The sequence below is a fragment of the Trichomonas vaginalis genome, chromosome II (assembly GCF_026262505.1).
Source record: "Trichomonas vaginalis G3 chromosome II, whole genome shotgun sequence".
Taxonomy (NCBI): Eukaryota; Parabasalia; order Trichomonadida; family Trichomonadidae; genus Trichomonas; species Trichomonas vaginalis.
In genome coordinates, this window is record NC_067204.1 from 14,957,129 (window position 1) to 14,981,513 (window position 24,385).

The following is a 24,385-nucleotide window of genomic DNA, read 5'->3' on the forward strand; positions in this document are numbered from 1 at the left end:
TGAAAGTGTGTGAATGATTTCCTCCTGGTTCAGTTGGTCGAAAAGTCTTTTTTGCTGAATTGTTATAAGATGGAGATAAAACGTCATGGCCAGCTTCATACTCTGAGTTGTATAATGGGTGGTCTCTTAATGAGTGGCTATGGTCGCCAGAAAAGTTTGTCGTTCCTGTATGAGTGTGCGGTGGAAGGTTTGCTTCTTTAATTTTCTTCGAACCTCCTGTTTGCTTTGAATATCTAGCACAGTATAAGAATTTATCTACAATCTGCTTCCACGTACCAAAACCTAAAACTGTTGATGGATTTGTTGAGTTCATTGACGTATAAATAGAGCCTATAGGATATAATGTTTGAAGTATTTCAATCTTTAATGTTTGAAGCTCTGTTTTGTCTGCTTTCTTATCTAACATTGTTGGTAGTTCATATGCTTCAAAGTTTCTGGCATGATCTTCGATATTCCTGCAACTGTTATCTAAATTGTTAAGAGTATCTTTTACGCTTGTACTTGGATTTTCTAATGGTGCACTTGAACCAAGGGTATAGTTCAATATTATGTCGTCTGCTCTAACAGTAGTGAAGGATTTATGTGTATGGTTCTTGTCAGCTTTATTATCATATAAATCTTGAGCAGTGAATTTAACATTATTTTTCATCATCCATGACATAACATTTTTACAGCTAATTTCTTTCTTCGTTGTTATGTTTTCATTCGATGTTAAACCTTGTGGAAAGTTAGGAGGTTTATAATATAAAGCAGCCGCGTGCGGCGGGCTCCGCCCTCCCCACCAGTTCCTTCAACCGTTCCTTCAATACTTTCTATAGCAACAGTTGAGAAGGAGTTATGTGTATGTTCTTTATCTGCTTTTTTATCTAACATTGCTGGTAGTTTATATGTTTCAAAGTTTCTGACATGACCTTCAATGTTCATACATTTACTATTTAAGGAGTTTAGTGTATCTTTTACGCTTGTACTTGGATTTCTAAAGGTGCACTTGAACCAAGGGTATAGTTCAATATTATGTCGTCTGCTCTAACAGTAGTGAAGGATTCATGTGTATGGTTCTTGTCAGCTTTACTATTTAATGTAGCTTGAAGTTCATTTATATCGGAGATATTGTGTTTATGAGATTTCAAAACTTTGTTCGTTGCGTCAAGTTCATCTTTGTCAGCTTTACTTTTAATAGCATCTTCAAAAGTTATTTTTGCCTTAACTCTCAATGTAAATCTTGGTTCAACTAATACACCGTTAACAAAGAAGTATGAAGCATAAATTTCATTGTTATAACCAAATGCTTCTGGTGCTTTACCTGTGTCATACTGTACAGTACAGTGTATGTCATAACCTTTAGCACGAATGAATTTATATCTTCTTTCATTAACATCTTCAGTGCTTATTTGTTCATCCTGTGTTAAATATCCATGGTAGTCCGTTATAATCTGTTCGTCTGAACTTATATAATGAACATGGTTTTTATCTGCTTTTTCGGCTAATTTCTCTTCTATCTCATTTATTTCAAGTTCATGCCTACCACCACCTCCCGAAGAAGTATTTTTCTTCAGCTCTTGAAGAACGTCCACTTCGCCATCTTTGGTGTCAATAATGAGACTTTGAGTTAAAACCTTTCCTGTCTTAATGGATGTTTGTAAAACTTCTTCTTCACCTGTGTTCGGGGTCATGGTCGTCATCATATCTTGTGAAATCAGAGATGTTGTCATACATTAAGCATATCTGTCTCAAAAGTTCTGCTATTTGAAACTGGAACGAAAGATATACAGAACTTTCATCATCTCCTAAAGTCAAGTCTGCTTTCTTAAGTATTTCTTGAATGTATGCAATGAGAACAGAGTACCTTGGAAAATATTCGAACAATATTTCATTAGCTGTTGGTTTTGGTGGTTCTTCTGTAGGTTCTGTTGGAGTTTCTGCATCTCTTGACTTCAATGCTCTTGCTCTCAAAGACCTAAATGTTAGAGCACCAGGTTTTACAAAGGACTTTATAAATGCTTTAATAGTTCCTGGTAAGTTATTGTTAGCATTAAGTAAGTTCCTTATGCTTCCATCATGTACGTCCATAGCACTATGTAAAAAATCTATACTTTTCTTGTAGTCAGCAATAGACTGACTGTGATTTTTTAAAGATTTGTCAATACCTTTAAGCCAATCTTCATGCATGTCTGATACTGAGCCAAGAATATCATTTGCTTCCTTTAGTGTATTTTGTGCTTCTCGTAAAGTATCCAATCCCGTACGTGCATTGTTTGCTATACGTCTTACAGTATCTATTTGACTCCTTGTTTCTTGCATCCAACCAGATAAAGTTTTAATAGTATCCGAACCATTTGAAATGAAGTTCAAAGCATTTTTAACGTCATCTAAAACTTCTTCACCAAGTACTGCCCATATCTTTCCGATTTGGTATTGAAGAACTCCATATGAAGCAGCTGTTAAACCAGTATTTATAAGGTTCCATATCCATGATTTAGCAGTTTTTCCATCCTTTCCATCTTCACCATTCAAACCGTTTTCGCCTTGAGGTCCTTGTATTCCTTATATTCCTTGTATTCCTTGTATTCCTTGAGGTCCGGTGTCACCCTTCTCTCCTTTCAGTTCATCTTTATGTTCGTTATAATATTCTAATGTCATAAGGTGTACATCATTACTGCTACCAGCAACGCCGAGAATTTGTTTCTCATTCATGACTAAATTCTTTAGGCATTTAATGTTGTCGTCAAATCGAAAGCTCTTTAACAATTCAATGAGAACATTTAATACTTTCACTAATGAGGCATCTACTGTAGAATTTATATATTGCACCGTTCCATCATTTATGATGGGAACCTTGCTTGTTGTAATGAATGGGTCATAAGTGTTAAAAGTATCGAAATCAATGACTTTTTTAGTTTTTCCATCGTCAATGACTAAATCATTGCCTTCAATGGTTAAAGTTGAGTTTTCGTTTACTAGTTCATGTGCTCTTCTTGCTTCATTTGTTTCATACGCATATGCAGCAATAGTCATATTTTAATGAGAATAAAATGTTGTTCTATTTGCAAAGTACAGACCCAAACGAATACGGGACAGTAAAGCTACAAACAAACTTAGGTCTTCAGAATGAAGCGCTTGCTTTCAGAGTTGTTGACTTCAATACTATCGCAACTTTTGTCATAACAGATGAAACAGATTTCATAGAGATTGAAATAGATGACAAAAGAAGTGTTATAACATTTCCTAATAGAGCTGGGTATAGAATAGATAAAATTGCTGGAGTTAAATACTCTCATAAATGAAGAAACTATTGACAACATAGATGTCGAACTCTCTTCTGAGGGAACATTGAAGTTCAGCAGCGAAAGAGTTTAAGATACCAAGAATGAGTCATAGAGTACAACTTCTTTTGGGTGCATACCATATGACATTTCCTTTGAAAAGTGTTGACAAAACGATTGAGATGAAATCTGTTCCATACGTATGTTATGGTAATTGTTTGTACATTGAGTCAAAAATAGCTAATGTCACAGGTATTTCAGGAGTTAATAGTAAAGGTTCAGTAGAATATAAGTCTTTCTGTTATGCAGTCAATTCAATGTTCATTCCAAACGTTCCTGTCATAGCAACTCATTTAGGTAAATGGGTTCGCATTAGTCCTCATAATTTGAAAGACATGCAATTCAGACTTGTTGACTTTCAAGGAGAGCCTGTAGAACTGAAGGCACCAGTGCGAATGACTGTTGAAGTTGACTTTTTAGAAAATATTAAATGCAACAGCTTACAAGAGAACTCAGAGCTAAAAATATAAAGTATGAATGTTATGTATTAGGTCATGAACTTTGGTTGTTGCTGTTTGATGAAACAAATGAGTTAGTTATGTCAGTCAAGAGAACAGAAAAATATTGTGTTAGTGAAAACTGCACCAAGTCAATAAGATTAGGTTTGCATTATGAAGATGAGTTCGATACTGTTGAAGAAGTTTTGGATAGATATTACAAATTGCTAACTTGAAATTTTTTGACTGACGGCGCAAAGCGCCAAGATGGGCTCAAAGAGCCCTCCTGACTGCTTTAATTTACTAAAACATATTTCAAACAAAGCTTATAGTCAGTAGATAGTTTTGTATACTCGTTCGAATATTTATACTTAAACTCAACTCCTGTAGTTCCTGGTGTTTCAATGATGCGGATGTTACCTATTTTCATGAATAGTGGAGTTTGACCACAGCATTCGATTTCAGGGTCGAGATAGTCAATGACACATTTTTCCCTGTTATTCGTGAGATAACATTTTCAAGGTCCTCCTTTGTTAGAATTATTTGGTTCTTACTTATAAGATTTGTCAAAAGCTTCTTATCGTCTTTGAGTAAAATTGTTTGGTATAACTGAAGAAGGTAATGGTCTACGTTATCTGAAGGATTTGTTTGAACATTTGTGTAAGGGTTGTCGTTGGCTTCTCTTGAAAGAATTTGGTCCAGTGGTGGATACTCTAACTTAACATCTGATGTAGCGTTAGCGTTTGAAGCTGTGTTTAAATTCACCGACTTAAGATCTGGTTCTTTTTCTTTCAAACACTCGAACTATAGTTCTTTATGACAATATTGTTTGTCGTTCGTGAGTCAACATTTGATGTTGGTTCAATTGGAACATTAACGGCACCAGCTAAGATGGATTTGCTTCTCATTTCATATAGAATAAAAACCTTTTATATGTATGAAATGAACAATATACTCGACAAGGGTTTGAATGTAAAGCTAACGAATGAAAATATTGTTGAATTCACTGAGACAGGTGCTGTGTATAAAGATGTAGAACTACTGAACAAAAGAGCTAAGGGAAGAAGCAGGAACATGAACAAAGGGTGGAAGCCTATAAAAATTTATGTCAATGATGGCTCAGGAGGTTCAAACATAAAGTATGCAGAAAGTTATAGAGTTTATGCTCTCAAAGGTGAAAAGCCTTCATTTAAGAACAGCTATTCTAACGCATATCCTCAAAAGCTAACGGATGGGAAGTGGATGATATGAATGACAGCAAAAATATTAACAGAAATGGCGACAGAGATGCATGGAATTTGTTTACCATCAGTCAATTGAAGGTTAAACTTTAAAACAATGTTGGTCGTTCCCATGGAATATTTTTGACTTTAATGGTATTAGTCATGATATGAATCTCAAGGTATGAACGAGGAGAGATGAGAGACTTATATGCTTCCCAAATTTCTTCAAAAGGTAATGTTATACCTGACTGTTTCCAAATGAGTTCAATATCATAGCGTGAGAAACCTTGAAAGATAACGAAGTCAGTTATGAGACGTTTTATGTTTAAAGCTAAAAACCTCCATGTTTGCATAAGTATTGCTACAGTTAAATGGTAATGTCTGACTTTAGTATGATGTTAGCTAATGGTGAGTCTGGTTTTGACACTAAACCTTTTCCGGCGAAGTCGTCACAAACGAAAGTGTTTGAAGGATACTTTTTGAAGGGGTATTTTGAAAGTTTTGACAGAATGTAGTTTGTAAGTCGTTTCATATCGTAAACTCCTGAGTATTGACGTAAGTGGTGTTTGTCAATAATTCTTTCCATCTCCTCAGAAGTCTTTTGCATTCCTGACTGTATAAATTCAACGATGGCATATATTTTCTCTTACGTCGAATGTAACGTTGAAGAAATTCAATGAGTTCACTGTCTGGAACTTTAAGACAGAGGCTTGAACTTTTGACATAAATGTTTTCGCTGTTGAATCCATAGAGTCTGAAGTTGCTGATATAATGATTTGGTCATAGTAAGAGTCGTTTCCTAAACACTCTGTTATGAGTATATGACGAATGAGGTTAAATGTCTTACCTGAACCCATCTTTCCACAATAGAAATAAACGCCATTTGAACAGAATTCATAATCTTTGCTGAAAGGAAGAATAAGAGAAGAGTTAAGTTTGTCCTGTAGTTTCATTCATGTCTTCATCTACATCATGTATTAAATGCTTCATTTTATCTCCATTAAAATGCAAGTCAGAAATATTCAGAACATAGCACCGAGTCTAACTGACAAGAGTATAAAGATATACTATGAACATTTATGATGAAACCAACCAAAATTCAAGAAAGTCAGTAATACTTATGAATATCCAAGACACTGGGTAGAGTATGTAGGAGGTGAGAAAGCTATTGAAATCAGACAGGTTCGAAGTATTCCAGCAGGAAGAACAATATTATTGAAGAACTTTAATGTTTGAGATATAATGATGAAACAAAGAAGCAAGATAGTTTCCCTGTTGCTGTGTATGTGAACCTAGACACAGGAGATGACATGAAAGTTTTTAACACAAAGCTTCAAACGGTAGTGAGAGAACAACTGACTGCGGAAGGCATCCATTACCTTCAGAAGTTACCATAGCATATAATTTTGAAACAAACTCAATAGATTTTAAAGTCATCTTCTGCAAAGAAGTCAGGATTTTAACATTTAATGAGCAGATGTATATTCGAATGAAAAACTTCAAAGCTATTGCATGGTTAGATAATGACGATTGCTTTAAGAAAATCTTTAAATTCAGTGACTCAAAGATGTCAATAGATGACCTTCGTGGAATGTTACCATCGACGTTTCAGTAGAAGGTTCAGCAGGATTGCTTACAAGATTGTCAATTGGTGGCATTTGGTCTCGTGAGAACATTGTTATAAAATCCAGTATAAGTGAATTTGCTGAAGAATCTATATTATGTCTTTCAAAACTACATGTATTCGCCGCCGAAGCATTATAGTATAACAAACTTTGTCAGTAAGTTTAACATAAGACTTGTCGAACCTTCTTCAATGAAAGATGTTGTGCTACCTAAAGATGGAAAGGATGGACTCATTATTGAGATGATTTTAATAGCATATTAAATGAGCTTGTTCTTGAAGGTCATTCATGATGAAATACTGTTGTAGAAGATGTTAGCAATTGTTCAGACATTTTATTGAGAATAGATGAGATAAGAAAGAAGTTAGATAGACCGCAAAGTGGTGAGGGCGAAGCCCGTGAGAACGCTTATGTTTCATTGACTTTCTCCAGTAACGAGAACTTTTATGAGATAATATTGAAGAGAGATGATTTTAATATGGGGTAAATGGTAGCTTGGGCAGCTTTAGGCGCAATGGGAACAAAAGCATTAGCATTTGGAGCAAAAGCACTTGGAGCTTATGACGCAGTAAATAAAATGAGTGGAGGAAGGGTTTCGAAGACATTAGATGCAAATAAAGGGAAGATTGGAGGCTGGGTTGCAAAGAAGTTAAGATTAAATAAAATAGGGCTCATAAATAAAGCATCCAATTTGGTTGCGACTGAGTCAGAAAATGCTTTAGGAAAGGACGATGAGTTTGCAAAACACGCAAAAGACTTTAATGACCAGATGAAAGGTGAACACAATGCATTTAAATAGAGTCGATGGAACTAAAGAAAATGTTTCTTCTCCACCAGTAGTTCTTCCGTATGGTCCCTATGGAATGTATGGAAACCCTTACGAAAGACCATTTGACCCATTGACTGGTGGAAGTAACTGGTATCATTACGGACGAAGAAGAAAGACAGTCAAGTTGGAGACAGACGTGAAGAAAGCAACTAAAAGAAACCAAGGAAGAGAGTTATAAAGCAATGAATTCAACAGGGTGAAAAAACAGGTGAAAAAAGAGGTGAGATTTCACCACTTCACCTAAATTTATTTTTGTGCTATGTTTTCATACGTGTGAGGGTGGTGATATCATTAATTTTTAAGTTTATTTTTTATTTTATTTTTATATAAATGACGAAAACTATTGAGATAACAAACTACAACGGTCATGAGTTCAAGAACTTGTTCTTCGTTCCTCGTGAAAATACATTCTATCAGATACGAGGGAGAAAGGGTAAAAGTTAGTTTGAGCGTTTATGAACAAGCATAATGGAAAGTTTATACAAGCATATGATACAAACGATAAGCGTGTTTCATTAGCTTTGTCAAATTACAGGTATAAACTATGACAGTGATTTTGACCTATATGAAGAAGAAAGTGAGTCAGAAGATTATGAGCTGTTATATGAAGCACAGCAATGGGAGGAGTTGCAATACTTTTGTAAGTGAGAACGTTTATTTTTACAGTAGTGAAGTCGTTTGTGAAAACGTTAGTGAGGTGAAGTGATTTGCGGCTTTGTAAATATTTAAGGTTAAGTTAGTGTTGTCGTTTGTGTTGTAAAATATACGTTAACGGTTTCGTAAAGTGTCAAATTCACATAACAGGGGTACGGTGGAACGCAGTGCCGTCGTACCCTTGTTATGTATACTAACTCTTGAAGGTAAGTCCCTTACATGTAAGTAGCTCTGGTAAAGTCTTCTCATCTCTGCTAACTTCTGGAGTATAGCTTCGTAATTTAAGAGTTTTAATTTTAATTGTCTTATTCCTCTCTTGACATCTAAACGGTAAGTATCCATGAGGTCAAGAGTAGCTTTGGTAGCTTTAAGTAGAGCTATCTCTTCTTTGACTTGTGCAATTTTGGTTGCAATTGTGGTTTGAGCTCCTTCAAGTTCGCCGTCTATGTCGTTCTCAACACCTTCAACCATAGCTTGAAACTCTTCATCGGTCCATTGAGTTTGGTGTGGGACGAATTTAACTTGCTTCATTCAAAAAATGAAAAAAAATGTTTTTACTCTAAACGTGCCATGTATATGGCTATAAGAAACTTACCAGAAGGCTTCTTCTTCACATGAGTCTTTGGCAACTTGAGAGTTCTTGTTGGAGTTGAGTCTGGAATTTCAATTCTTGCCACCATAAAATGTGTATTGACCGAACTTGCATTTGCAGGAAGACCGGTCACTACAAGGTTCACAGTTGAAATAGTTGTACTCATACCTGGTGAGTACGAGTGTGAGTAAAAACATAAAAAAGTGAGTTAAAATGAGATGTTTACTGAACTGGCTGAATGTCGCCTTCACAGGTTATGTAGAACGGCTGACCGGAGAAGTGAAGGAGAGACTGAATTGCCAATTTCATATGGGGTAGGGGGTTCTCCTTGTTTGGTATTTTTATCCAAGGACGTTTGTTTAGGAACTTAACAAGAGCTTCTTTTTTGGCGTCCTTTATGCCATCGTAGGCTGTCCCGTCTGGTATTTGAATTGGAATTCCAGTCGAAGTCTCGAGCTGAAGTGTAGACCTTCCAGAAATAGTGATGAACTTGACCTTGGGCTTCATTACCTTGCGCAAGTAGTCTTTTACGCAGTCGTTAAGTTCAATGAGGTAAATTGCCTCGTCAAGTCTTTCTTGCATTCCAAGTTCTTCCATCCGACAGGAAAATATTTTCCTTCCGACAGGAAAAATTTTTCCTTCCGACAAGAAGAACTCTTCCAGTTGTCCGTCCGTAAACCATTCAAATTTTCGAAAATTGAGAACTTTTTGGTCGAACTTCAGAAAAAGTTTTTCCTTCCGACAGAAAAAGTTCTTCCTTCCGACAGGAAAAATTTTTCCTTCCGACAGGACACAAACGGATGACTGACGTTCCTCTTCCTGAATGCCTTCCAAAGCCAGAAGAACCGAAAGCTGCAGAACCACAACAGTCTCCTCAGCAACCTCAGTTCCAGCAAGTACCTCCGAATTACTACCAATTTCCACCTCAAGGTTACTACCCACCACAAGGCTTCCCGAACTACCCTCCTCAGCCTATGCCTTACTTCCCCAACCCTTGGATGTTTATGCAAAACCCTGCCCCACAATTCCAATCTCAATCCAAGAGAGACCAAGACTTCGAAGAAGGTCTGAACCGCTTACGCAAAGAGTATGCTACAGCTCCAATGGAAGACGACAGGCTTTCAGTCTCTTCCCTCAAATCGACCGATTCGACTCGTACCACAGATTCGGTTCGTGACCGTGAAGACTACCTCAAGCAGTCTGAGAGACTCTTCATCCTACAACCATTTACAGTTGGAGCTCTCAAGAACATGCGCAATTACGAAGGTCAGACACCAGCTGGAGACCGCAAAACAGACGTACTCGCAAGAGCCGTCCAGCTCGTCAAAACAAAGACGGAGATAGTCGACTTCATACTTGCAGCTTGCCCTTACAAGTAAAAAAATAAACAATTACGAATTAAACTTTTTACTCTTTCTTTTCTGAGTTGTTTAGAGCTGGTTTCTCTTGTAGAAACCTTTCGTACTCTTTCATGGTCATGTAATTGCGAATTTGGTACGCAATTCCAGGTTCGTTGTTTTTGAACCTGATGTATGTAACGCTTCCATCCTCCTCAGGGAAGTAAGCTGCTAACATCTGACCAAGTTTTCTCGGTGACTCGGAGCTCATAAAAATGTCACTTTTTAAACGTTAAGTTTTTAGTCTTAATTTACCCTTTGTTTGTCAAGGTAGTATTGGAGTGCAATTTCTCCAAATTCTCTGTGTCGCAGTTCTTCAGCATTTTCCAAGGTGTACCTGGAGAACTCAAAGAAGTTGTCAAGAAGATACTGCCATGCTGCTCTTCTGAGTTCGTCGGTATTTTGGAAGTGTTGCACCTTCGAGTCTTCGGACATGAAAAAAATGACACTTTTTCTATTAAACCGTTTTGGCATTTCTCATGAGTGAGTATAGTTCTGCCGAACCATTGGAAGAGAAGAAGTACCCTTGCTGGCAAAAGACAAAAATAGTTGCCTTAGTTGTCATTGCAATTGTACTCGTAATTGAATTCATTGTACTTCTCTTCACGTACATAAAACTCAGCAATGGTATTTGCTTTAAGAAGCTACCATCTTACTAAGACTAAACACTTAGATTTTTCAAGCTTGACTTTTTACAATTTGAACTTTGTTTGCGTAGATATGAATTCTGAAAGAAGTATGAGGGTCTTGTATGACTTTGTACTTCTCCCATAGTTCATGTCTGTCAAACTTACCTGCCATGGACTCTTTCATAAGTTCCATGAAATCGTCTTCGGACAATCCGGGGAAAAGTATTATGTCAGTAAGTATTCTTTTAACATCCTTACTTAAACTCTTTGCTGTCTGTACACAAATGACAACTGAGATGTTAAAGTGTCTGAGCTTCTTAAGAATTCGACACATATCTTGTTCTCTGTTCTTTAACAAAGGATGAGAGGCGAAATCATCTAAGATAAGAAGACATCTATGAGGGTAAGTCTTCCAATCGTAAGATTGCAATTTCTTCGAAATGTATTCTATCTCTTTCTGTTTGTTTCTGAAGTGTTTCTTCTCTAATATTCTCTGCATTTCCTCATTAGGGTCTTTGAACTTAGAATTTATATACTCATTTATAGCATTATACTTCAAAACTCTTCTTTGGTACTTCTTTATCCAATCCAACAACTCAGAGTCTTTTATACATACTAACTTAGACTTCTTTATAATATCTTTGAACGAATTGACGGTTTGGTCAAATTGACCAGAAGTACTACAAATGACTACTAACTCATAGAATGGGTTCTTCTCATCTAGTTCTTGTTGTTGTGCAGCCATTTTAAGATAAGTGAAAGTCTTACCCGACCCAGGTGGTGCAATTAGACCTGTTATACCATTCTGAGCAAATAAGAACTTGTCATGTATAGGTTTTATCTGAGCATTTTCTAACTTCCTCTTGTTCTTATTTAAAACATTCTCAAATTTTTGTCAATGTCAGCAAACTTTTTTTCTAACATATTTTAGAAAAATTAAAATTTTTATCTTTTAAAAATGTCTAGCGATTTCGCTATCTATTCCGTGACAAACTTTTTCGACTCTAAAACTTCTGTCGACCATAAAATCTTACATTGTGTCAACAAGAAGGTGAATTTGTTCTAAAGTTCTGTTTCTGGGAATATGACAAGAACCATAAAACATTACAAAGAGCAGTCTTAAAATTTGTCAATGACAGACTTGTTGACAAGATGACGCCGATTGGAAAGATGAAGTCCAACAAAAGTTCTTAGAATGCAAAGAAGACACATGCGCTGTTCTTGAAGATGAAATAAAAACAGAATAGATAAGCTATTAAAGGACAAAGAACTTTTACATAAATATGGTTCTGAGAAATTTGACGTCTCACCACCAGAAAGAAGAAGAAAGAAAAGAAAGAGAAAAAAGAAGAAGAGAAGAAAGAACCTGAACCAGTTCCAGAGAAAAAGAAATTTGACATGTAAAAATAAAATTTTATTTTAGAACATTTCTGGGTCAATGTCAATGTTCTCTTCCTCTTTAGGAGCAAACACTGGCTTAGACTCTAAAATCTTTTTACCAATTTACCTTGAACTTCTACAACTTTAGACTCATAATATTCATAGTCGTCTGTCTTCTTTGGTTCATAAGGTATAACAAGTTTGTATGCTTTGCCTTCTTTAAGGTTTGAGAACCTTCTGTCAAAACTTTCTTTGACTGCTAACAAACCTTCTATGTCTAAGTCTTCAAATTTCGCACCATTTTTAGTCACAATAGCAAACTTAACTGGTTCGATGTTCCAAACTTTGCTGAATGAAGACTTTTCAAAATGGTAGAAGTAAACATTCAAATATGTGAATGGGTCTAGTTCTTCTTTAAGTCTTGACATGTACTTGTTTACTGAGATGAATTTCGTCATCTTTTCTATCGGATAAAAAAAATATTTTTTTTAAAATTTACTCAGAAAAATTTTTCTTTGTATATACACCATTCTGTACGTCTAAAAGACTTTTGACATTTGCCAAGAATGTACGTTTAGAAGCTGCCATATAACCATATTCTTGACAATATTGTTTATATTCATCATATAAAGACTTTTCATCTAAACACTCAAAGTCGCTTTCTTCTATGAACAGTTCATATACACTCTTGTTTGCTTCTAACAATGTTTGTCTCTCTTCGGTATGTGGAATTTGTCTTGGATTGAACTTAGAAATATCAAATGCCATGAAATATGAGAACAAGTGGTTGTAAAAGTCAGATGTCAAAGTTTCTGCTAAGTCGTCAAAATATTCTGTATCTTGCATATGAGAATCTGACGTTCTGACAACTACATATCTTCTGTCAGAACTTTCTAACTTCATCGGAACAGCATTGTTTGAAACCATAATGAAGTTTGCAACATTTTCACAAACTCTTTGGTCTTTATACTTTCTTTCAACAACTCCAACTTTATCTGTTATAAGACTCTTCAAAGCATCTGAGTTTAAAACTTTTGTTGTATCTATACTTTGAAGCTCATTGCAAACTATAAGTTTCATATTCTCAATTGAAGAGTTAAATTTACCGCAGATGTTTTCTAAGTTTGTCATATTAGGGTTCGAATAACCTTCTAACAGTTTGCACAAAATATCTGTAAAGAAAGTATTCTTACCAGTTCCTTATTTTCCAATTATAATGAGAGCAGTTTCATTTTTAGCACTTGGATGTTGTAAGATATTTGCAAACCAACATAAGATATACTCATAGACTCTTTCGTTTCCATTGCATATAATTTCTTTGACATGGTCTAACCAAGCTTCTATAATATTTTCTTTCCATTCTACTTGTTCGTATTTATATCCAGTGAAGATAGAATAGAAGTTTGGAGAAGGTGTAGAGAACTTTATACCTCGAACTGAAAAATCTTCAATTTTTGACAATAAGATATCCCAAGCATCTAACATCTTCATTCCAACTTGTACAACTTTTATTTTCTTAAGTTTCTGTCTACATTCTTGTTCAGACACTATTGTTGCTCTTGGTTTGTTAAAGACAACATCCCATTCTTTCATGACATAACATTCTGGGGCAGAGTCAACATAAATGACTAAACGTTTCAAATTCTCGACTGCTTTGTTATAGTCTCTAAATGGACACATATTTCTGAATGCTTGGAAGTCATAAAAATCTGAAACATCTATTCTGTACATTTTTATAAAAATAAAAAAATAATATTTTTTTATTCTTGACTTTGTTGTTCCATTTGTTGCATTTGTTGTTCTTGAGCTATTTGTTGTTGAAGTTGTTCTTGTAATACAATACTTTCACCAGTTGCATCTTCCAATTCGAAACTTTCTGCCGTCATTGACAAATACATAGGACATAAAAGTTTTACAGGAACAAAGTTTGCGTCAACTAATGTCAACGTTATACTTGCCAAAGTGTTTGAGTTCACTAAGGTTGAAAATTCTGCATTCGAATGAACAATAGGCAAACCAGCAGAGAAAGTATTGTTTATACGCATAAGTATCTTTTGGTCATAATAGTTTCTGTCGACATTCGAATAACACTTTGAACCTAAGTTTGAAACAATATATAAGATTGGTGTGCTTAATGTCAATGGAATAGACATTCCTTGTATGACACCTTTTCCTGTTATAGGAAACTGTTGGTAGTAAAAACCAGAAATAAGTTTTGTATTATAGCTCATATCATTAATAGTAAACTCAGTCGGACATCCAAACATAATGAAACCTGCTCTAGTTGCAGCACATGTTACACCCGTACTTAAAGTATTAAATAAGTCAACAAAACCTGTTGGTGGTATATCTGAGTAAGTATCTTCAAAGGAGTATTTTTTACCATTCACAACAATAAAGTCTTCTGGTGTCAAAAGAGCAAAACAGGCTTTAGTCGTCATTGTGTTTAAGGTTAGTTTACAATATCGTCCTTGAGGACTTTGTAAGTTTGTTGTTATAGAATTATATGACTCAGGGTTTTTAGTCGTAATAGTATAAACCATTATGTCTTCTGCCATTTACTTAGCAAATAAATTTTAATGAAATGTTGTGGTCGTCAAATATTTTTATAACGTCTGGGAAACTATATTTTAAGTTCAACGTTTCACCTCCTTTCATAACGTATATCTTGTCAATGACATTATATGAAACACCACAGCAACTAATGTCGGGTTCTATTTCTTTGATGTTTATATCGTCTGCCTCTGTCAAAAGTTTCAATAGTTCTTTCAAAACTTCATGAGGTGCAATGACATATGAGTTCACTTTTACAGGGTTGTGTTCGACCAAGTTTAACATTATACTTAAAGCTTGACAAATCTTCTCCTGAGTTTGAAGTTTGTCTTTCAGTTGTTGGTAGTCGTTTCGAATATCTGCAACAGAACTTAAGTCTCTGTTAACTTCAGGATATGTTGGTTCTTTTACAGGAACAATTGTTATACCATCTTCGTCTTCGTATGGTTTCCCCACTTCAACATCTCTGTCTTTGACATTGCCAACAATACTTTGACTGTTTGTTTGAGTTGGTGAATTTAACTTCACATCTGCCACCGCCATTAAACCTTTTGAAACACTTACGCTTCTATTTTTCGGAAATGACATTTTACTTAGAATAAAAAGATGGACGTATTCGATATCTTATTTAATTGAAGCAGAACAAAGTTTATATCACAAACAATACAATACATTGACAGAATAGTTCTTACACAAACAATGGAAAATGTTATAGAATAGCAGTCTTTGCTGAACCTAAATATTTTCATAAAGCAAAGAAAGTTGGTATAACTGAAATGGTGAAGTTCTTGAGCAGACAAAAATATAACTTCAAAACTTACAGATATTACTAAAGGAAAGTTTATAATAACATTATGTCAAAACTGGCGTACTGTATATTTGACGGAGAGAAGTCAGTTTCAAGAACAACTTACTGACCTGCTGCCAAAATCTGCTCGATGGAAGCTGTCGTTATGCCAATCTGGAGGAGCCCAGCAGGTTTCATCGAACGAATCTTCAAAAGAGCATCTTCCGTGAAAAGTGCTATTGGTTTTGTAAACTTCTTTTGCTCTCAATTCATCTGGACCGTCTCTGTCACCAGTATATTGTTTTGAACTGTACCAACAGTTGAAATACCACCCATAAAGTCTTCTGAGTCAGCAAATGGAATGCCAAGCCAAAAGTTTGACGGTCTCCATTTGTATATTGAGTTTTTTGACCTCCTGTATGAGTCCATACTTTCCATATGGCATAATAGAACTTTGCATTTCAGGGTTAATGGTTGTTTGTGAAGTTGTTGTTAAAGTTCATAGCATCTAATGTCAAGTTGTATGACCTCATATCCTCACTGTGAATATTCTTCTCTTGGATAATATTTGCCATCTTTTTATATGATATTTAATACCAGGGTTGTAGAAACAAGAATAGTCATTTATAGTTCGTCTGAACAGTACAAACTAGTATCTGCATGTTTCATTGCAGTTTTAAAGCATATCTGTTCTTGCACCTGCGGCTCCTGGATTTTGGTTTACTTCACCTGCAAAGTCTTTGACAGATATTTGGTGTATAGGGAACATAAGTGGAACTGCAATATATTTGGCAGCTAAAGCATTGAATATCTGGGTCCAACATATAGACTGCAAGTCTGCTTTCTATTCTCTTTGCATTCAAACTGTTCGCATGTGAACTTAACTGGGTCCCAAGCAGTTCCGCAGCATTGAAATAATAGTTTACTTCATTGTTGAAGTTTGAGAAACCAAAGTCTAAGTCAACTTTGTCTTTGCAAATTCGGCGAATGACGTTTTGATTTGTTCCTTTACGTCTGTAATAGTGAATGGGTCTTGTGTTGGTGCAATGACTAAGTTATTTTTGCTTGGAGTAAGTTCAATAGAAATTTTTCCTGCCAGTTTGGCAAGTATCTTTAAAAACCTGAAGATGAGGAAAGATGACAAAAACTCTAAGTTTCAGTTTACTTTAGTGGCAGCAGTTCCATCTGAGCCAGAAAGGTTAACATAAACTCCTGGAACGTTAGGGTCAAGTCTTCTTATTTTTCAATAGTTGCATACTGGTCTGTTTGTTCTCTAGCTTGTGGTTGTACTGAGTTTCTCAAAGCGAACCATTTCATAGTTTGCCCATGTTTACTGTTTGAACTAAGTCAGAGTTAGAATATATCTTATTATTCCCATAAAAACTTCTGGAGCATATTGGTATCGACATAGAAAATTCCATTGGCAACCTTTTTGTCAGACAACTTGGCAGAAGGTTTTATTTCAATGTCTTGTTCACGTATAAGAATGAGTTGTCAATAGAAATAATATGAAACCTGTCGCAAGCAATATCTACTGTTGTTGAAGAACCTTCTCCAAACTCACCTACGTTTCCATAAGAAACAGCAGTTGTATATTCGTAAGTTCCAGGAACTATTTCTGACCTTCTAATGGCATTGTCACATTGTATATACCATTCGGAAACATTTCCGTTCATGGCATCCAAAACTGTTGGCGTTATATTCTGAGCGGCGTACATTTCATTGGTAAAATATAGAATAGTTGGATTATGTGTCATAATAGACCCACTCGGACCAAGCTTTACTTTCTTCCTGACTGAGTTTTTAACTCTTCTTTTTCCTTCACTGCCACTACTTTCACTAGATGAAGTTTACTTCTTCACTACTTTCATTTGTTCTACTCTTCTCTTCTTTGGTGTCGCTTTTGGTAACTTGCCCTCTGCTTCAAGTTGTTTGCATCTTTGCCTCATGTTCACCTAGTATGTTGTAAATTTCCCATGTCTTTTTGTCTTTGGGCTCTGGTCGCCCATCTCAGGTAACCTATATCCTAGAAAGATTTTGTCATAGTTTGTATTTGAGTCTTCGCTTATTGTTTGCATGACTCTTTCCTGAGTTTCCGGTTAAGCTCTTCAAACAGAGCTTGTCCATATGGAATAAGCTCGTTTCCAAATATATGTTTTTGTAGCCATTCTGGTTTTCTTTCCATGTAACAATAATATCTTTTGTGAATGGGAAAGCTTTTACCCAATGTTTCAGTCTTGCGTCATTTATTTCTGAGTTGGTTTTTATTTTGTCAAGGAACATGTTTTTCAATACTAACATTTCATTTGGTCTGTCCATTTGAGTTTTCTTAAATATTCATCCCTTCTCAGTTCATTGTCTGCAAAGTAAGTTTTATGACATTTTGCAAACTTTCGTTTGGCAAGGTCATGTACAATAGGTTCTCTTCCTTCTCTCTCCCTAACTTTCTTTCTAAACTCTTCACAATATACATCTCTATGGTTCTGTGTAGTTCTTTGAGATAAATGTTCTAGAACGTCAGGTTGTTATATTTCCCTCAGCATGTTATTTCATACTGGTAATATCTGCATCTTTCATATCTTTCAATGGCATTAAAGCGCGCTGAAAATACCCGTTATATCTGGTTCACCATTTCATTCCATTGCGTCTACAACTTCTTGGAATTGAGGTTGTAAGTTTATGAACCACCTATCCGGATTAGCTTTATGACCCCATCTCATTGTAGTTCCATAGTCTGCAGAAACAAAAGTAGGTTTGTTTCCATATTGGTTAGGTTCTGAATGAACTTTAAACAATGTTTCATTTCTATATGTTTTGTTGAAATTTAACCTTTTATTTTCACCGAGTTCAGCCAAAGATTGAACGTTATATGGTCGTAAGTAAAAAGGATTATTGTATTTGCGTACATTTTCTTTCAGTACTTCCATTCTATGCTGAATATTTTCATCTGATGTTGGAGTCTTTTGTATGTCGGTGAACATTTTTCGATATTCTTCTACTATGTCAGTCGAATTTTTCTTAGACTCTTGGAAAGATTCCATATTCACCTCATACTCTTGTTGAGGGTCAAGATTTTTCGGCTGTTCCAAATCTTCATCTAGTTCTGTGAAGTTAGTTTCCAAAGGAGGGACTTGTTTGTTTCCTTCAGGCTCTTCTAGCTGTTGTTGCTGAACTATTTCTTCCATGTCTGGTTGTATCTGAACTTCTTCCTGTTGAGTTTCTTGTACCTCATCTGCTGGCATTTCATATATTCCGAGACCGTTTTTAAAAAGTTCCCTATCTAAGTCATCCGGACTCATAAACCTTTCTTCTTTCGTTCCGTCTCTATTTTTTACGCGTTTCATGAAGAGAGTTGAATTATCATTTAGCTCTGACATCAAATATCTCGGAGTAAATTCATTCATGTCATTTGGATGATATGCTATTAAATCATATCCCTTAGCGAGCTTGTATTTTCCAGGTTTGAGATTATATCCGATTTGATGCTGAACCATAAAGCTAAATAGGTTCGGGTCAGTATTTCCTTCCTTGAACTTTCTAATAGCTTCTTTATATCTGTCACTCAAGTCAAGAGTATCTGGGTAACCATAATCTTCCTTAAGCATTTTTAAGAATTCTTGGTTTCCTTTTTCTCTACTTCTTTTATGTCCTTGCTCTGTTTGTGGTTGCTGTGCAGGGTTTTGAACTGTTGGTTGCTGTGCAGGGTTTTGCTCTGTTTGTGGTTGTTGTGCTGGTTTTGGTTGTGGTGCAGGTGCAGGGTTTTGAACTGTTGGTTGCTGTGCAGGGTTTTGCTCTGTTTGTGGTTGTTGTGCTGGTTTTGGTTGTGGTGCAGGTGCAGGGTTTTGAACTGTTGGTTGCTGTGCAGGGTTTTGCTCTGTTTGTGGTTGTTGTGCTGGTTTTGGTTGTGGTGCAGGTGCAGGGTTTTGAACTGTTGGTTGCTGTGCTGGGTTTTGAACTGTTGGTTTTGGTTGTTGTTGTGGTGCTGGATTTTGAACTGTTGGTTGTTGTTGTGGTGCATGCCTGTGTCTGTGTTCATGTGACGATGTAAATGTTTTAGGTAGTCCTGGTGCAGGTGCTTCTCTTGGAGGGTTTGGTGGTATATAAGTTCCACCAGCTGGCACATATGTTCCATCTGCAGCATAATGTCCTACCTGACTTTTCGTTCTTAAGAAAGCATTTACTAGGTCTGTTTTGGTCTGTTGTAACTCTTTTTCTTGACTTTCCACAACAGTTGCTCTAACGGCGTCATAGGCACTTTGAACTGCCTGTCTCGTTGCTGCATCTGTTATTTTCGTCATATTTTGTGCTACTTCTCTTAACTCTTTGTCGAAACCTTCAGACTTCAGTTTCTTTCCAGATGAGAAGTCGTTCACTAGTTTCACCTTACTATGAAGAGCTTCGAAGGCATTCTTAAAGTCAGCATTCATTAAAGCTTCATTTGAACTGTCTTCATCCGCTTGTATTTTTGTCCTTATTGACCCTATAAGTTGGGCTGCTTTAGCGTTGGCCTGGGCATCTAACCAGTCATTATTAGCTTTTATATATTCTGCGCTTTTCATTGCCTTTTGCATGGCTGCGTCGTTATTTTTACTTTCTTGTGCTAAGTTTTCATACTGTACGGTTTGGTTTTGCAACTGTAAAAGTTTTTCTGCCTTTACATTTGCTTCAACTTCTTTTTTATACTCATCGCTATCCATATATGTCTTCATGGCTTTTTGTTTTATCTCTTCATCTTTCAGTACTTTATATTGAGTAGTATGGTTTTTCAAATTTATAACATCTTGTTCCATTTTTGCTACTTCTGCTGCTTTTTCTGACACTTTTTTCGCATATTCCTCTGTACTTAGTTCTTTCAGTTGTTCTTCTTTCTTCTTTTTCTCTACGTTTAACTCATTTAGTTTCTTTGTCTGTCTGTCATATTCTAGTTTCTTTTCGTTTTCACTTATTTGTTTCTGTATGTCTATGTTTGACTTTTTGACATCTGTTATTTGATTTTTGAGTGAACTCAAATTCATTTGACTTTGAGGGTTATAAGCTGTTCCGTCTGCAGCTCCACCATAGCCTGCCATTTTCGCTAAAAGTGCCGCTCTTAAACCTCCACTCTGTGCACCAATAACTCGGTTTAAAAGCATAGGGTTGCTTGACATTTGTTGCAACATAGTGGGGTCATTCATCATTTGTTGTTGCAACTGTTGTTGTGGTGTCAGTTTTACTATTGGATGTTTCAATGCTCCCTTCCTCTTACGTATATTCTTACGTAGCTTACGTGGCATTTTAAGTGAAGTAAAAAAGCGGTTTTTGACAGATGTTTATATGACACTTTTTGTTCAGCACAAAAAACTACTCGGTCAAAGTGTTGTCAGTTTTGTAAAATAACCGTCCTATCTCATTCTATAAGGGGGAAAAGGCTTCTCAAAGTATACTTCCTTGGAACGCCTGTAACTTTTCCTGTAGCGATGATAGACCCTTACTTGTCCGGACAAAGTTATACTATTTTGAGTGCTCTACAAAAAAGTCAACGGCGACGACTCTCAAAAACCGTTGTGTAAAAGGTTTTACCGTTGGACAAAAAAGTATATATAGAAAACAAAAAACGTTTATAATTCATTCAATATTTGAGATAAACCGTTTTTTCCAACGGTAACTATTAAATAAAATAAAAAAATAGAGGGGGTCTCCGTTGACGAAAACGGTTTATCTCAAATTTTTCTATGAGTGGTCCGAAAAAAACAGTTCATTTTTCATAATGGAAGGAAGAACAAGTGTCGCAAACAATTCGTCGACTACCTCTGCAGTTAAAGTTCCTACAACTTATGTCTCACCATTCTCAAAACCCTTACGACCTCCTATAATACCAAAGCAACCTCCTCATACAATTTAAGACAAATTGTCCAACAATTTGAGTTCTTCTTCTTCTCAAAACACAACAGAAACATCTGAAACAGTTGTCCAAACAGCACCAGAACAAGTTTCACATAGTTTTACAATTCAAGACAAATTGTCCAACAATTTGAGTTCTTCTTCTTCTCAAAACACAACAGAAACATCTGAAACAGTTGTCCAAACAGCACCAGAACAAGTTTCACATAGTTTTACAATTCAAGACAAATTGTCCAACAATTTGAGTTCTTCTTCTTCTCAAAACACAACAGAAACATCTGAAACAGTTGTCCAAACAGCACCAGAACAAGTTTCACATAGTTTTACAATTCAAGACAAATTGTCCAACAATTTGAGTTCTTCTTCTTCTCAAAACACAACAGAAACATCTGAAACAGTTGTCCAAACAGCACCAGAACAAGTTTCACATAGTTTTACAATTCAAGACAAATTGTCCAACAATTTGAGTTCTTCTTCTTCTCAAAACACAACAGAAACATCTGAAACAGTTGTCCAAACAGCACCAGAACAAGTTTCACATAGTTTTACAATTCAAGACAAATTGTCCAACAATTTGAGTTCTTCTTCTTCTCAAAACACAACAGAAACATCTGAAACAGTTGTCCAAACAGCACCAGAACAAGTTTCACATAGTTTTACAATTCAAGACAAATTGTCCAACAATTTGAGTTCTTCTTCTTCTCAAAACACAACAGAAACATCTGAAACAGTTGTCCAAACAGCACCAGAACAAGTTTCACATAGTTTTACAATTCAAGACAAATTGTCCAACAATTTGAGTTCTTCTTCTTCTCAAAACACAACAGAAACATCTGAAACAGTTGTCCAAACAGCACCAGAACAAGTTTCACATAGTTTTACAATTCAAGACAAATTGTCCAACAATTTGAGTTCTTCTTCTTCTCAAAACACAACAGAAACATCTGAAACAGTTGTCCAAACAGCACCAGAACAAGTTTCACATAGTTTTACAATTCAAGACAAATTGTCCAACAATTTGAGTTCTTCTTCTTCTCAAAACACAACAGAAACATCTGAAACAGTTGTCCAAACAGCACCAGAACAAGTTTCACATAGTTCTACAATTCAAGACAAATTGTCCAACAATTTGAGTTCTTCTTCTTCTCAAAACACAACAGAAACATCTGAAACAGTTGTCCAAACAGCACCAGAACAAGTTTCACATAGTTCTACAATTCAAGACAAATTGTCCAACAATTTGAGTTCTTCTTCTTCTCAAAACACAACAGAAACATCTGAAACAGTTGTCCAAACAGCACCAGAACAAGTTTCACATAGTTCTACAATTCAAGACAAATTGTCCAACAATTTGAGTTCTTCTTCTTCTCAAAACACAACAGAAACATCTGAAACAGTTGTCCAAACAGCACCAGAACAAGTTTCACATAGTTCTACAATTCAAGACAAATTGTCCAACAATTTGAGTTCTTCTTCTTCTCAAAACACAACAGAAACATCTGAAACAGTTGTCCAAACAGCACCAGAACAAGTTTCACATAGTTCTACAATTCAAGACAAATTGTCCAACAATTTGAGTTCTTCTTCTTCTCAAAACACAACAGAAACATCTGAAACAGTTGTCCAAACAGCACCAGAACAAGTTTCACATAGTTCTACAATTCAAGACAAATTGTCCAACAATTTGAGTTCTTCTTCTTCTCAAAACACAACAGAAACATCTGAAACAGTTGTCCAAACAGCACCAGAACAAGTTTCACATAGTTCTACAATTCAAGACAAATTGTCCAACAATTTGAGTTCTTCTTCTTCTCAAAACACAACAGAAACATCTGAAACAGTTGTCCAAACAGCACCAGAACAAGTTTCACATAGTTCTACAATTCAAGACAAATTGTCCAACAATTTGAGTTCTTCTTCTTCTCAAAAACAACAGAAACATCTGAAACAGTTGTCCAAACAGCACCAGAACAAGTTTCACATAGTTCTACAATTCAAGACAAATTGTCCAACAATTTGAGTTCTTCTTCTTCTCAAAACACAACAGAAACATCTGAAACAGTTGTCCAAACAGCACCAGAACAAGTTTCACATAGTTTACAATTCAAGACAAATTGTCCAACAATTTGAGTTCTTCTTCTTCTCAAAACACAACAGAAACATCTGAAACAGTTGTCCAAACAGCACCAGAACAAGTTTCACATAGTTTACAATTCAAGACAAATTGTCCAACAATTTGAGTTCTTCTTCTTCTCAAAACACAACAGAAACATCTGAAACAGTTGTCCAAACAGCACCAGAACAAGTTTCACATAGTTTACAATTCAAGACAAATTGTCCAACAATTTGAGTTCTTCTTCTTCTCAAAACACAACAGAAACATCTGAAACAGTTGTCCAAACAGCACCAGAACAAGTTTCACATAGTTCTACAATTCAAGACAAATTGTCCAACAATTTGAGTTCTTCTTCTTCTCAAAACACAACAGAAACATCTGAAACAGTTGTCCAAACAGCACCAGAACAAGTTTCACATAGTTTACAATTCAAGACAAATTGTCCAACAATTTGAGTTCTTCTTCTTCTCAAAACACAACAGAAACATCTGAAACAGTTGTCCAAACAGCACCAGAACAAGTTTCACATAGTTTACAATTCAAGACAAATTGTCCAACAATTTGAGTTCTTCTTCTTCTCAAAACACAACAGAAACATCTGAAACAGTTGTCCAAACAGCACCAGAACAAGTTTCACATAGTTCTACAATTCAAGACAAATTGTCCAACAATTTGAGTTCTTCTTCTTCTCAAAACACAACAGAAACATCTGAAACAGTTGTCCAAACAGCACCAGAACAAGTTTCACATAGTTTACAATTCAAGACAAATTGTCCAACAATTTGAGTTCTTCTTCTTCTCAAAACACAACAGAAACATCTGAAACAGATGTACAACCAATAGAACAAGATACAGTCTCTCAAACTACAAGTATGTTAAAGAGCACAATTTCAAGATTTAATTTCTCTTGAACAATATTCGAGTAACGAAACACAAAGCGACGACTGTAACCTCTCGCTA

General features: G+C 35.7%; 11 protein-coding genes and 6 pseudogenes across 17 annotated transcripts, besides 2 other annotated features; 3 read left to right on the plus strand and 14 right to left on the minus strand.

Moving 5' to 3' along the window:
- Positions 1 to 8,290: part of a mobile genetic element that runs on past the window's edge.
- TVAGG3_0547170 lies at positions 138 to 1,221 on the minus strand (annotated as a pseudogene). Its single transcript has one exon. A coding segment is annotated over exon 1 (1,084 nt).
- On the minus strand, positions 2,249 to 3,015 carry TVAGG3_0547180 (annotated as a pseudogene). The gene has a single exon. A coding segment is annotated over exon 1 (767 nt).
- On the plus strand, positions 3,368 to 3,793 carry TVAGG3_0547190 (uncharacterized protein; the record flags this gene model as incomplete). Its single annotated transcript, XM_051238053.1, has 1 exon — positions 3,368 to 3,793. The coding sequence occupies one exon, from the start codon at positions 3,368 to 3,370 to the stop codon at positions 3,791 to 3,793; it is 426 nt and encodes a 141-aa protein (XP_051095877.1).
- TVAGG3_0547200 lies at positions 4,056 to 4,668 on the minus strand (annotated as a pseudogene). Its single transcript has one exon. A coding segment is annotated over exon 1 (613 nt).
- TVAGG3_0547210 lies at positions 5,097 to 5,940 on the minus strand (annotated as a pseudogene). Its single transcript has one exon. A coding segment is annotated over exon 1 (844 nt).
- A 355-nt stretch (positions 8,291 to 8,645) lies between the features above and the next one.
- TVAGG3_0547220 (uncharacterized protein) lies at positions 8,646 to 8,849 on the minus strand (the record flags this gene model as incomplete). Its single annotated transcript, XM_001296052.1, has 1 exon — positions 8,646 to 8,849. One exon carries the CDS (start codon positions 8,847 to 8,849, stop codon positions 8,646 to 8,648), a length of 204 nt encoding a protein of 67 aa, XP_001296053.1.
- Positions 8,850 to 8,905: 56 nt separating this feature from the next.
- Positions 8,906 to 9,280, minus strand: TVAGG3_0547230 (uncharacterized protein; the record flags this gene model as incomplete). The annotated part of the gene is made up of 1 exon (XM_051238054.1): positions 8,906 to 9,280. The coding sequence occupies one exon, from the start codon at positions 9,278 to 9,280 to the stop codon at positions 8,906 to 8,908; it is 375 nt and encodes a 124-aa protein (XP_051095878.1).
- Positions 9,281 to 9,483: 203 nt separating this feature from the next.
- TVAGG3_0547240 (uncharacterized protein) lies at positions 9,484 to 10,062 on the plus strand (the record flags this gene model as incomplete). Its single annotated transcript, XM_051238055.1, has 1 exon — positions 9,484 to 10,062. One exon carries the CDS (start codon positions 9,484 to 9,486, stop codon positions 10,060 to 10,062), a length of 579 nt encoding a protein of 192 aa, XP_051095879.1.
- Positions 10,063 to 10,090: 28 nt separating this feature from the next.
- On the minus strand, positions 10,091 to 10,291 carry TVAGG3_0547250 (uncharacterized protein; the record flags this gene model as incomplete). The annotated part of the gene is made up of 1 exon (XM_051238056.1): positions 10,091 to 10,291. One exon carries the CDS (start codon positions 10,289 to 10,291, stop codon positions 10,091 to 10,093), a length of 201 nt encoding a protein of 66 aa, XP_051095880.1.
- Positions 10,292 to 10,522: 231 nt separating this feature from the next.
- Positions 10,523 to 18,206: a mobile genetic element.
- TVAGG3_0547270 (protein of unknown function, DUF4106 family) lies at positions 10,759 to 11,454 on the minus strand (the record flags this gene model as incomplete). Its single annotated transcript, XM_051238057.1, has 1 exon — positions 10,759 to 11,454. One exon carries the CDS (start codon positions 11,452 to 11,454, stop codon positions 10,759 to 10,761), a length of 696 nt encoding a protein of 231 aa, XP_051095881.1.
- On the minus strand, positions 12,129 to 12,547 carry TVAGG3_0547280 (annotated as a pseudogene). The gene has a single exon. A coding segment is annotated over exon 1 (419 nt).
- TVAGG3_0547290 (uncharacterized protein) lies at positions 12,585 to 13,169 on the minus strand (the record flags this gene model as incomplete). Its single annotated transcript, XM_051238058.1, has 1 exon — positions 12,585 to 13,169. One exon carries the CDS (start codon positions 13,167 to 13,169, stop codon positions 12,585 to 12,587), a length of 585 nt encoding a protein of 194 aa, XP_051095882.1.
- On the minus strand, positions 13,290 to 13,820 carry TVAGG3_0547300 (uncharacterized protein; the record flags this gene model as incomplete). The annotated part of the gene is made up of 1 exon (XM_051238059.1): positions 13,290 to 13,820. The coding sequence occupies one exon, from the start codon at positions 13,818 to 13,820 to the stop codon at positions 13,290 to 13,292; it is 531 nt and encodes a 176-aa protein (XP_051095883.1).
- On the minus strand, positions 13,850 to 14,647 carry TVAGG3_0547310 (uncharacterized protein; the record flags this gene model as incomplete). Its single annotated transcript, XM_051238060.1, has 1 exon — positions 13,850 to 14,647. One exon carries the CDS (start codon positions 14,645 to 14,647, stop codon positions 13,850 to 13,852), a length of 798 nt encoding a protein of 265 aa, XP_051095884.1.
- On the minus strand, positions 14,652 to 15,185 carry TVAGG3_0547320 (protein of unknown function, DUF4106 family; the record flags this gene model as incomplete). Its single annotated transcript, XM_051238061.1, has 1 exon — positions 14,652 to 15,185. The coding sequence occupies one exon, from the start codon at positions 15,183 to 15,185 to the stop codon at positions 14,652 to 14,654; it is 534 nt and encodes a 177-aa protein (XP_051095885.1).
- A 2,041-nt stretch (positions 18,207 to 20,247) lies between the features above and the next one.
- Positions 20,248 to 20,702, minus strand: TVAGG3_0547330 (protein of unknown function, DUF4106 family; the record flags this gene model as incomplete). The annotated part of the gene is made up of 1 exon (XM_051238062.1): positions 20,248 to 20,702. A coding segment is annotated over one exon (455 nt), but the record flags the coding sequence as incomplete, so codon positions are not given.
- A 725-nt stretch (positions 20,703 to 21,427) lies between these two features.
- Positions 21,428 to 23,439, plus strand: TVAGG3_0547340 (annotated as a pseudogene). Its single transcript has one exon. A coding segment is annotated over exon 1 (2,012 nt).
- The last annotated feature ends 946 nt before the right edge of the window (positions 23,440 to 24,385 follow it).